We start from the raw sequence: 12,024 nt of genomic DNA, 5'->3' as shown, positions 1-12,024 counted from the left end.
GCCTAATGCGTGCTCTGTTACAAAACAACACGCACTCCAAGCCCAATCAGAGAAGACAACAGGAAATGAACACCCACGAGCGTGTTCATTTCCAGGGTACATTTCTAAAACCCCGTTAAAAGGACTCTCGCTGCGCGAACAATGCTGCTTAATGTAACGCTGGGCGCGAGACCTAAAAAGGCACAGTTCCCTACTTTATAAAATGTTGGGGGACCGGGTAGATTTCCCATTGTGGAGTCTCAGCTGGTTCTGAAACAGGAAAAGCTCAGCAGGCAGCCCATCCACCAAAAGGCTACTGGTTTCAGAACATTAGTCTGTCTGTCCTAATCAAGGAGGGCGTTCTTACACTCTTTATTCTAGTCTGTTCCCGCCACATCATGTGTAGTGGTAGCATACAGAAAACAAAACAATGGCCACCATGCTAAGGGATAAAAGTGGGCATCTGGACCAATGAATGTTTACATTTGCAGAAGGAGCCCTCCTTTTAGAGGGTTTGGTTCAGCAAAACAAGATACAATGTCTAGCAGCCACAATGACATGGGGGCAGGCCGGCATTTTAGTATTACCTAAAGGGCTTATGTTGCAATAGGTAGAAGCACTTTTGCTGAAATAATACTCAATGACACAGTGCAAATGTATGCAGTCTTCCACCAGGACGGAAGAGGTGATGGACTTGGCAGACCTGGTGGGCTACCTGCTACATCAAAACGTGCCCTTTTTTCTTTAACAAGGTGGTACTACTTGGCTATTACAAACAGGACTTCGGAGTCATAGGATTGATATATATATATATATATATATATATATATATATCCTTTGAACAAAGGAAAAAGCTAAACATGTTTTATAAAGTTAAAGTGAAACAGCAGTTGCGTATTTGCTGGATACAACTTCATTACAACTGTCATGGGACGAGGAGTGAAGGGAGTTCACCACCGAGTAGCTAATCAGAGTGATTCAAACCATATCTAGTAATAGGGCACTTCATGTGTCTTGACAGATGGAAAAGAAATATGAACAGGATTACCTTGAACAATGTACAGATCTTTAATCTCTCTGAAGGATTCACGAATGGCATCAACACAATCTGGACTGGAAAGCTGATACATCTAAGGAAGTAAAAATATCTCGGTGAGAAAAGACATTTATCGATGATGAAAGCGTCCCTATAAGACATGAGCAATTCAAAACTAAGCTAATGCATGAATGTTCTGCAACTAACCAGGAAGAATCAAAAATGTGTAAAGCAAAAACAAGGCATCATGGCTGCACTTCGACACCTACTCGGAAGAAGCAATACACAAACTACTCTGCACCTTGAAGCCCTCTAATCACCTCACAGACCCCCTACCTGCTAATGCAGTAAAATACTTCATCCCCTTGCTCCTCCCTCTCTGGACCAAAATCATCAACAGCTCCCTTCAACAAGGTCTCATCCCAGACTCCCTCAAGGTGGGGCAAGTCACACCTATACTCAAGAAACCCACAGCTGACCCGTCTGACCTGAACAATTACCGGCCTATCACCAATATCCCCACCCTGGCCAAACTGCTGGAGAAATGTGTCCAACTCCAACTAACAAAACACATTGACCAATATGACCTCCTCAACCCTCACCAATCAGGCTTCCGAGCGAAACATAGCACGGAAACAGCTATGACACACATAATTGATGACGCCCTCCAAATCCTTGACCGCAATGAGTCCTGCCTCCTCATCCTTCTTGACCTATCTTCAGCATTTGACACGGTCAAACATGAGAACTTATTGGAGCTGCTAAGCACTAGAATGGGTCTATCGGGAACTGTTCTCAAATGGTTCTCTTCCTTCCTTCATAACCGGTCGCAGAAGTTCAAGATCGACAATGTGCTATCTAAACCAGTGCCTGCAGATCTAGGTGTTCCACAAGGATCTTCCCTCTCCCCCACACTGTTCAACCTCGTCATGGAACCGCTCGCCACCTTGCTCCAAGCATCCAATGTTCAATTCCATATGTACGCCGATGACACACAACTCTACCTAAAGCTACAATCCCCGGAAGATATCAAACTTCTGAATTCCACACTTAGCAACACTCAATCTTGGTTGGCCGATAATCACCTCAAACTAAATGCGCTGAAAACTGAGTTCCTACTCATCTCACCCCCGGCGAAAACTTCCACCACCCAAACTTGGCTCAATAACCTAACAGCACTCAATGTCCAACCAACCATCGTGGACTCAGCGAAATCACTAGGCATCACAGTCGACGCCAAGCTCAACATGCAACAGCACGTTAGCAAAGCCACAAAAGGGGCTAATTTCCAAATCAACACACTGAGGAAACTTAAACCCTTCCTCCCTGCCAAAGACTTCCAAACTGCTGTACAAGCTTTAGTCATCCCTTGCATAGACTACGGAATTGTAGCCCTCAGCGGACTCCCGCTATCCACAACAGCACCCCTAAGAGCCTCCCTGAACGCTGCCGCGAGACTCATTACTGGCTCAAGAAAACACTCGCATATATCCCCAGACTTAAAATCTCTAAAATGGCTGCCTTTTGAAGCCAGAATACAGCTAAAAATTGCAGTAATGACACACTCGGCCGTGCACCACAAGGCACCCAACTACCTCGCGCAAAAGTTGTCTATATCAGGAGGGTCGAGATCCAATCGTAGCACAAAAAATCTACTCCTGAAACCTCGTAGATTCCGGAAAGAGAAAACATACAAGCGCTCCTTCTCAGGAATGGCACCCAGGATCTGGAATGCGCTCCCTCCGGAAACCAGGCTTATCTCCTCCACTGCACTCTTCAAGAAAGAGGTTAAAACAATCCTTCTGGCCAAGATCTCCTGAACTTTATAGATACTGAACCTGAGACTCTGCATCGCTCTGTATCACTGATCACCTTGTTCTTTGGCACTATACTCCTACCATATGGTGTCACTACTACGCTACTCTCTTACTACCGACCAATATATGTTACACTTTGGTGTATTGACTCACCCTCCCGATGCCCCCACCCAGTGCTTTCTCTATCCTAAGAAATTGGTATAAGCCATCTACACATCCAAGGCTTTACCTAAACCCTTCTGTAGTGGGAGCAATGACTAGTGCCGTCTTATACTACTTGTTTACCTGATTGTATTTTGATATGTTTCTGTACATGATTGTTATCTTACTATGTTAGTGATTATTATGCTGCCCCATTATCTTGTTCATTCCTGTTGCCCCTACCCCTGTTCTGTGAAGCGCTCTGATATCTGTAAGGATCTTGTTCGCGCTATATAAAACTTTGAATAAATAAATAAATAAAATAAATAAGGTAATTGAAGGGCAAAAATGTTTGAGTGCACTAATCCGATACAGAACTTAAGAAAAATACAACATGGCACACACAACTGTAGTTTTTAGAATCATTGCCAAAAATCCCTACTCGCCAGTCCTTTCCATAGTGGAAAAATATACCAGGCAGGCTGAATGAACAGTAGCACACAGACAGACTCCTTAGTGCCGTAGGTACTGTACAGGCCTGGGTGCGAAATTGTGCTCCGCTCATGGAGTTTTTCAGGCTCTGCTTAGATCGCGGAGTTCCGAAAAACTCTGCATAGTGGCACGGAACAGAGTTTTTCCTTTTGCGTGGCTTCCCAATGTTAAGTTGGTGAGCTCGTGTTGCGAAACCTTCCGCTCATTTGAAGGAAGCTGCTGCTCGAGAAGAACATCTGCTCGAGTGTCAAAAAGAAGCAGTGTCCTCTTGCGTTGCACATGGTGCTGTTCGCGCTAATTTTACAGTGCGAGACAAACACCTCACGCTAAAACTCATTGCAAGCAGTGCAGCGTATCGCACCCTGCCAATTGCAGAACTGCGCATAGCGTAGTGGAGTTTTTGGGACATTAAGCAGAGTTCCCTAGCATTGCATCAATGAAGCACAACCGTAAAGCAATACCTCCATGCCTTCTAGGAGCCTGCAATTGTAGTGCCTCAAAAATTAGTTGCAAATTGCCCAGCAACAATTTTCCAAATTGACTGGTGACAGAAATTAGCAGGTGAATCTGTTGCCTGCAATTACAGTTTTCCCATATATAAAAGGGGAATCTTACACAATCAACAAATAATTTCATTTATTCTTCTCATTATTGTGTGCGCAAAACACAATGTGGTGCACGTTGCTACTATGATAGCTTCATGTTTTTTCTGCTGCAAATGGTGGGTGCAAACTCCTGCGTCAGAAAATAAGTGCATCTGAATCAAAATACCCCACTGAATGCAAATAGCTTTCGCACAAGAGGGGTTCTGCAACCAAAGTGTAATCCGGGCCTCTTGTTTGAAAGACGTTAACAAGATAGCCCCACTAAGATGTTAAGGATGTGGAGGTTATGCCTTGACATGGGACACATGGAAAAAACATATGAAAGAGGAATGCTCGTATCGAAAAAACTCTTTGTGGAACTGCAACAAAAATGTAATTACTCAGCAGCCATACTTTTGGGATGCCATGAGTGATTCTAAAGCACATATATTTTCAGGAGTGCCACAGTCCCACAGTTGAGAATAGGGCCTTTTTTAGAGACTGTATTGTAATTACATGTACATACTGCTTACTACACTTGCCGAGGCATTGAAGCGTTATATGGTGCGTAACACACGACTCCGTAATTCAAAGTACTGGTTAATCCAGAGGTTATTGTTTTTGTATAACATTGGTTTAGTCGTGTCCTTTGAGGTCACTGTATGAAGTATTTTCTCCAGTTTCTAGTGGTGGATTAGTTTAATATGTGTGTGACTACTACAGTGAGTTCATACAAGTGGAAACAGATATAGAGGAGGTTAGATATTGCGAAACTTCAACGAGAGGCTGCACAGGACAATTTGTAAGGAGAAGTGTGGGTCTTTTACTGAAGCATAGAAGAGAGTAGGGCACACTCAGAGGCACTAAGGCAGGTAGAGGATGGAATATGAGGAGTGTATCATTTAAATATAATGGATACGGAAATAATCCCTAGCTATGAAAAAAATTCAATGTTCATACAGGATTTTTAGGAACACGATTGCAACTGTCTGAATATCCTACCCCAATCAGGGGAAGTATAAAGAGGAGAAAGAAAGGTTGAAAGTGGATTACCGGATTACCATGGGGCAGGTGACATATGTTGTTGGGTCTTTGGTTGTTCTGTTTGGCGTTTGATGGTGTTGATGCTGTCTGTCCATTGTTATGTAGATACTGAATGGTGCTGAGACTTTTCAATTGTTTTGTTAATATAAGGTAATGAGTTATGTGGTATGCCTGGATAGTAGGACCTTTAGGTTGTCTAGTAGGATTTCAAGAAGTGAACAATTATTTGAGATCTGCATTGATCATTCCAGTATGTATTTGTTTGAGGCTGATGCACATGTGGAAAGTTCCTAGTTGGTAGGGGAGGGTTTGCCTTATAATAGTAACAGTTTTTTGTTAAGACATTATGTTAATTGAGCTGCTTCTTGTTTTTAGACAGTCCCTGGACAGTATCGGTCAATAGCCAAAAATTGGGTGTTGGGAATACCCAAGTGTTGACCATCGTTCTGAACTCAAAATGATTCTCAGTGATTCTTATCTTTGAAGGTAGAACATTCAATTTATCTGTAGGGTTGACTGCATCATTGTAGTAGATAAGCTTGAAACTCCTGATAAGATTGAGTAGTGCTTCTATGTACATGTTTAAAGGCAGAGGTGAGAAGATAGATCCTTGCAAGATCCATTTTTTAATGCAGTGGGGGTTTGAAGAGAAAAGGCGCCTCTTAATTAGGTAGGATCTATTTAGAAAGTAGTAAATCCTATTGAGAATAGCTAGTGTTACAATTTTTGTAAACTATGTTTTTGCAGGTCATCTCAAATTGCAATTAAGGTGATTTCAAACTCCTTTGGGGTTGAATCCTATTTGCCAGTGTAAGAGTAGCTTGCTTTCTTCTATGAATTCTGCAATTTGGTAAAAGGCTGCTCTCTTAATGAGTTTCTTAAGGAAAGGTACATTGGTAATTGGTCTGTAGTTGTGTATATTGCCTAGTTGTTAAGCAGTGGATATATGAATATCTTCTTAAATGTCTGGGAAAGTTCCTGTTTTAAGGTGTTATTAATAATACTTTATGTCTGGGATAGATGCGGAAGTTGACTGAAGGATCTTTTAGTAGGTCTTCAAATTCAGAGGTTGGAATTTCTTGGAAGGCTGATTTAGATGGAGATTGTTTACCAGCTGTGATTGGTTTTGGCTGTATAATAAGGGACCAGTTGTGTCCCTTGGATGTCCAGTGTGGCAACTTTGTTTAGTTAATGCATCGCCAGTTTAATGCAGAAGCCTTGTTAAAGTGGAGTGAAGATTTTACAGTTCTCTGGATTGTGAAATTCTATGGAGTGCCTGTGCTGGGCATTTGGCAAAGTCAATGCTCGAGTTTTGGATATTTTGGCTTTCTTTATGTATGATTTGTAAATTCTACTGTCTGTGCATGCACAGTATGGCTCAATGAATAGAGGACTTGAGCCATATGCATTGAAGTACTGAGATGTTTCCCTTTATCTTTTTCAGTTCTTCATTTCTCTACAGGGCAATCTCCTTTTTGCCGTGTTTAACATTTGTTGTTGAGATTATTATGTCAATGGCTGCATGCCTCCATTCAGAGAGTTTTTTCTGGCTTTGTTCCCAGTTGAGTATTTTTTGTTAGGTGTGATTCCAACTCCTGCATGTTAGTTTGTTCCACTGTCTGTAGGATCCAGAGGGATAGTGGCGTGTCATTAAAATGTATTTGGTATATTGAATGAGAAGGTTATGATCTATTCATCTAACAGGTGATTTTTGCCCGATAGTGATCAGATCTGGGATGGAGAAAATTATGCCCAATATATGACCCGCTACACAGGTGGGTTCAGAGATGAAACTTTGTTAATTTGTGTGAATTAAATCATATAAAATGATTATTCGTTTGAAGCATACTTGGTTTATCACATCAGATGTTTAGGAAACCTTTGTTTATAGACTTGTGTCCAAGAAATCATGAGAAAGGGCTCTGTTGTTGGTTAGAGGTCTGTATAGGAAAAGGAAAAAACTGATGAAAATGGGGCTGGGTTGGCATCTAGCAAAAAGAGCTTCACAACTTTGTATAGTCACCTCTTTCGACTTGGTGATTGTGAATGTTAGAGGGAACTTAAATACAAGAGCTAGTCTGCCTCCTTTTCTGCCTTCTCGTTGTGAGTATGGCATGATTTCCAGAACGAACAGCTTTGTGCAGTACTAGGGCCATCTCTGATCACAACCATGTTTCCGTGATGAATAGTATACCCGGTTCTGTATCAGTGGCTCAAAGAAGTTGTATTTATTTTTGTTTAATGGGCGCTTATAAGCAATGTTGGGTGTAGTAGTTTTCGTGTGTGGATATTAAGGTATGTGTTTTTGGGTTATCATTTGTCTTATCTACTGAGCTCTTAGTGGATATGTTGTTATTAATGGCTGAGTTTCGTTCTTTGTGTGCATGGGAAGGTGAAGCAGTTAAGAAGTTCCATTTGACCGAAGGGGTTAGCAAAGTGGCATTTCTCGCCCTTCCTGTACTGTTCAAGAATGTTTATGGGGGGAGGGGCTTGGAGCCGCCGACACTGGCAGCAGAGTAAAGAAGCTCCGGGCTAGGTGGTGTCTCAGCCCAATATCCGTACACTAATCCGCATCGGCACAGAAGCGAATTGTGAGGATCAGACCCGGGAGCACTCACTGGAACGTCAGAAGAGGCAGCGAGAGTGTAAAATCGACCGAACTGGCGATATCACAGTGTGAGGAGTGCGGCCTATAACCAACGCCAGCTGCCCATGAGATCCAGCTGAACGCCTGCGGTGGGTGTGGGCTGCCGCTGAGGAGTCTGCTCTGGAAAAAAGCCCCGGGCATCAAAAAATAGGCTCAGAAACAGGCCGGAGGAGCTACAGTGAGACGGGGGGCCGGTCAACCGAGCGCGAGAGATCCCCGGTCCAGAGATTGCATGGAAACGAGGGACGGCCATGTGGCTGGAATCCCTGCGGAGCTCATCTGCTACCACCTCCCCCCCTCATCGGCAGCTGTTCAGAAGGGCACGGCGGTGCCTGAGATCCCAGGGAATAGTTACAAGGAAAAGAATGGGCAGTTAGGCCTAGGGGTGCGGGGCTGCCGCAAAGAAGATTCTTGGACTCGAGGGAGGCGGCTCAGAGCACAGGGGAGAGTGAGGCCCCGCCTACAATTCGGCTGGCACGGAGACCAGTGAGGAGGTCGCCGTAGAGCCGCTGAAAAATAAATGAGCCTAGGGAGGTGTCACCCATATTGAAGGCGAACGGTCTACATGCTTGAGACCGAAGGAAGGGCGCATCATAAACTAGAGGCCTGGGGACAGTGGCAGTTGAAGTTGAACAGGAGACATCAAGAAGATCTGCCCTGGGACTCAGGCAGTGACCCCAAGCCAGGGAAGAGCGCCGGTGCCTCCGGATATATTGGCCGGAATCAGATGTCCCATGCGCCTATACTGTGACTGAAAACTTCATGTACTACAAGTAGAATGTCAAACCGGTAAGTAAAGGACATAATTAGCAAACAATGAGATATCTACAGCCCTGAAATGGTTAACATATCGCTTTCATATAAAAAATAACAATCAAACAAAGCACATGATAGATTCAATATAAGTTTGAAATATAATTTCTTTTTGATATTTTTTAGGAAATTATTTTTTTATCCATAATTATTTTTCTTTCCCATTTCATAATTTTAAAAAAAATAAAAATACATAAATTTTATATAAACATAAAACACATAAAAAAACATACAAAACGTGATTTTGGTCGATGTATTTACAGATGTAGGCAATATGCTGTTAAACCACACAACGCGCGTTTCGGCCTGTACCCTTCATCAGGTGACCGTCCTTCATATACAACACAAACATTTGCAAGACAAAAGGAATTTTTTTTATACATAAAGATCTGTAAAAGAGTGAAAAATGGATCAGTCATTTGATAACCATGCTTTGAAGCAGGTATTGCTTTATACAGATATATGAAAACGTCACTCACTTTATATCTATTACTGTATATAACAGGCAGGGTCAGTCTAATTTCTACATGGTTGAATTGTAACAGCTTCTAGCTTTTCTATATTATGCATGAACACATGATATCTTTTTATTCTTAAATAACATCAACTCCTGGATCATTACTGAAAGCAATTGTTTTCCTCGTTTCTGACTGTCATTCATGTTTCATATCTCTATATCAAGTGACTTTTATAATCAGTTAATTGAAATTAGTTCTTACTTACTGGGGTTTCTTATATCTAATATCTTATTTACTTAATGTATTCATCATACACATCATAATTCTTATTTTTATTTCAAAGGTAACATAGCTACTGCATTCTGTTTTTGATCTTGCTAACTGTTCTTTATACTATATGATTTTTTCAAACATAGTCATGCTAACTCAGTTTATCGGCATATTATTCAATACACAAAGAGTTATTGCTAGATCAGGTAGAGTTTCATTTCCTTAGCAAAGACAGAAATCAAAAGGATAAGGAAAAATAGAAAACCAAGAAAAAGAAAAAGAAAGGAGAAAAAAAAAAAAAGATTATAGAATTTAGTATCCACACTTTATGTTGTGTCCATCCTGAGAGATGGCCAGACAATTAATCATAGGGTGTTTATAATTAAGCATTATCACTTACTTATAAAATGCCTCATGTGGTAAATGGATCTCAAGATCTCACTTCTGTTTTATCTACTTCACTGTTGACTTTTAAGGGAAATACACGGGACTCTCTTTATATTCTGTAGAGAATAAACAACCCTTTAGGATTTGATTTACGAACTCAACCTAATGGGGCAGAGTATGGCTAAGATGTAATTATTTCCACATTCTGTCCTACATCAATCCGTAGTAAAGCGAATGGTGCTGATGATGTCTCTTATTACCCTATTTGATCTCAACTTATAGTAAACCATGCATCTGTACTCGCTAGTTCGAACAATAGACTTCTATTTCCACATTTCTGTTAGAGAAGCACTAATAAGTTTAAAAGTCAACAGTGAAGGAGATAAAACAGAAGTGAGATCTTGAGATCCATTTACCACATGAGGCATTTTATAAGTAAGTGATAATGCTTAATTATAATCACCCGATGATTAATTGTCTGGCCATCTCTCAGGATGGACACAACATAAAGTGTGGATACTAAATTCTATAATCTTTTTTTTTCTCCTTTCTTTTTCTTGGTTTTCTATTTTTCCTTATCCTTTTGATTTCTGTCTTTGCTAAGGAAATGTAACTCTACCTGATCTAGCAATAACTCTTTGTGCATTGAATAATATGCCGATAAACTGAGTTAGCATGACTATATAGTATAAAGAACAGTTAGTAAGATCAAAAACAGAATGTACTAGCTATGTTACCTTTGAAATAAAAATAAGAATTATGATGTGTATGATAAAATGTATTGATATTATGTATTTTTATGATGATTTTTAATTGTCGAAATAAAAACTAACTGAACTGAATACATTAAGTAAATAAGATATTAGATATAAGAAACCCCAATAAGTAAGAACTAATTTCAATTAACTGACTATAAAAGTCACTTGATATAGAGATATGAAACATGAATGACAGTCAGAAACGAGGAAAACAATTGCTTTCAGTAATGATCCAGGAGTTGATGTTATTTAAGAATAAAAAGATATCATGGATGGTGGCCAAGATGGCGACGGAGTAGGACGTGATTCTAGTCCCCTCCGGCGCCGGGCCCTACAAAGCATTGTCTAGCGGTAGCCCCGGGCGTCCCCCTGGGCTGTTGGTCGCTCCGGAGCCTTTTTAGAGTGGCGGCCGGCGGTGGTGCGAATTCCGAAGAAATCCAAAGATATTTGAGCCCGTGGTCGTGGGACCGGACCCAGCGGCGGTGCCCGAGGCCTGAGCGGCGCTGCGAGCTGGGGAGCCGGACGGCAGTGCGGGAAGCCTTGGTGGTGTTCGGCAGCCGGTGACGGGCGGAGGCACCTGAACTTCCCTGAAGGCGCTGCGGGGGGCCAAGCGACGGCGAGGGAAAACCTGCTTGGCGCCGCGACCCTGAGCCCCGGGAGGGGGCGGGTCTTATAGCCCGCGTACGACTGGTGCTGCAGCGCGGACGCCGGACTACTCGAGGCCGTGGATGGAGGCCTAGTCCGGGAGACGGTCTGCGCTGCTTCCCGGGACCCGCTCCTCTGCACAACGGCCCGGATCGTCACTTGAAGCTGGGACGGCCTCGGGGGGAAGACGGTCGGCCCCCACAGTGGTGTGCAGCGGCGGACACGAGGAGGAGCGCTTCGAGGCCCCTGCTTGGAACCGAGTGTGCCTGGACGGCTTGACCCGGTTGCTGGTGACTGGGAGGTGGCGCGGGGCGGCGTGAGCACTTGGCCCATCTGTGATAAGCACCACTACAGGAGAGAGGCAAGCTCACAGTTCAGCCGGGGGACCGGCGAGGGGACGCTGTGGCTGCTTGGGGAGGCAGTGGGACCCACTGGCAGATGGTCTACCTGGCAGCCGGGACCTCAAGAGAAGAGTCGTGGCCAGAGGGCAGCTTTTGGGGCCACGATCGGGCCTAGAGGCGGACCTACGTGACGCAAAGGGAGCATTTCGATCGGACCCCAGGCGCTGCATCCTCAGGCGGGACTGTTATCAATACACCGCCACGCGCCTATCTGCCTGGCGTGTATCTCCTGTGTGTTGGAGCCCCGGGGAATAAAGGCCAGAGGCACCTAGTTATTCTTGGACATTGAGGTACCGGGGGACGACTGGTGACCGTTGGGCGGTGTTCCTGCCTAGTTCTAGCGGCGGGCTCTGGCGAGCTCCGCTCCCCTGCGCGACGCTCTTTCGACCTGCCACCGGCGAAGGACTGTGACGGCGATGGCCTCCTCCCAACGCAAGGTGAAAGCTGGCAAGGAGGGGACGACTAGGAATACTCAGCCCCCGGCCTCCCCCGGCCCTAGTGCATCTCCGGGGAGGTCTGATGATGAGCCCCCGGCCACTAAGGCCTTCATGA

General features: G+C 43.6%; 1 protein-coding gene across 3 annotated transcripts in view; it reads right to left on the bottom strand.

Annotated features, from left to right (window-relative positions):
* The window catches only part of DPP7 (dipeptidyl peptidase 7), a 1,731,842-nt gene that overhangs the window by 1,268,460 nt on the left and 451,358 nt on the right, over nucleotides 1-12,024 (bottom strand). For all 3 annotated transcript variants that reach the window (XM_078642039.1, XM_078642041.1, XM_078642042.1), the window contains exon 5: nucleotides 1,028-1,109. In XM_078642039.1, coding sequence (XP_078498165.1) covers nucleotides 1,028-1,109 — 82 coding nt within the window. The remainder of the gene's footprint in view (nucleotides 1-1,027; nucleotides 1,110-12,024) is intronic.

Source organism: Lissotriton helveticus, chromosome 5_1 (assembly GCF_964261635.1).
Source record: "Lissotriton helveticus chromosome 5_1, aLisHel1.1, whole genome shotgun sequence".
Classification (NCBI taxonomy): domain Eukaryota; kingdom Metazoa; phylum Chordata; class Amphibia; order Caudata; family Salamandridae; genus Lissotriton; species Lissotriton helveticus.
Note: the sequence above shows the minus strand (reverse complement) of the source record. Positions and strands in the feature narration are given on the sequence as shown.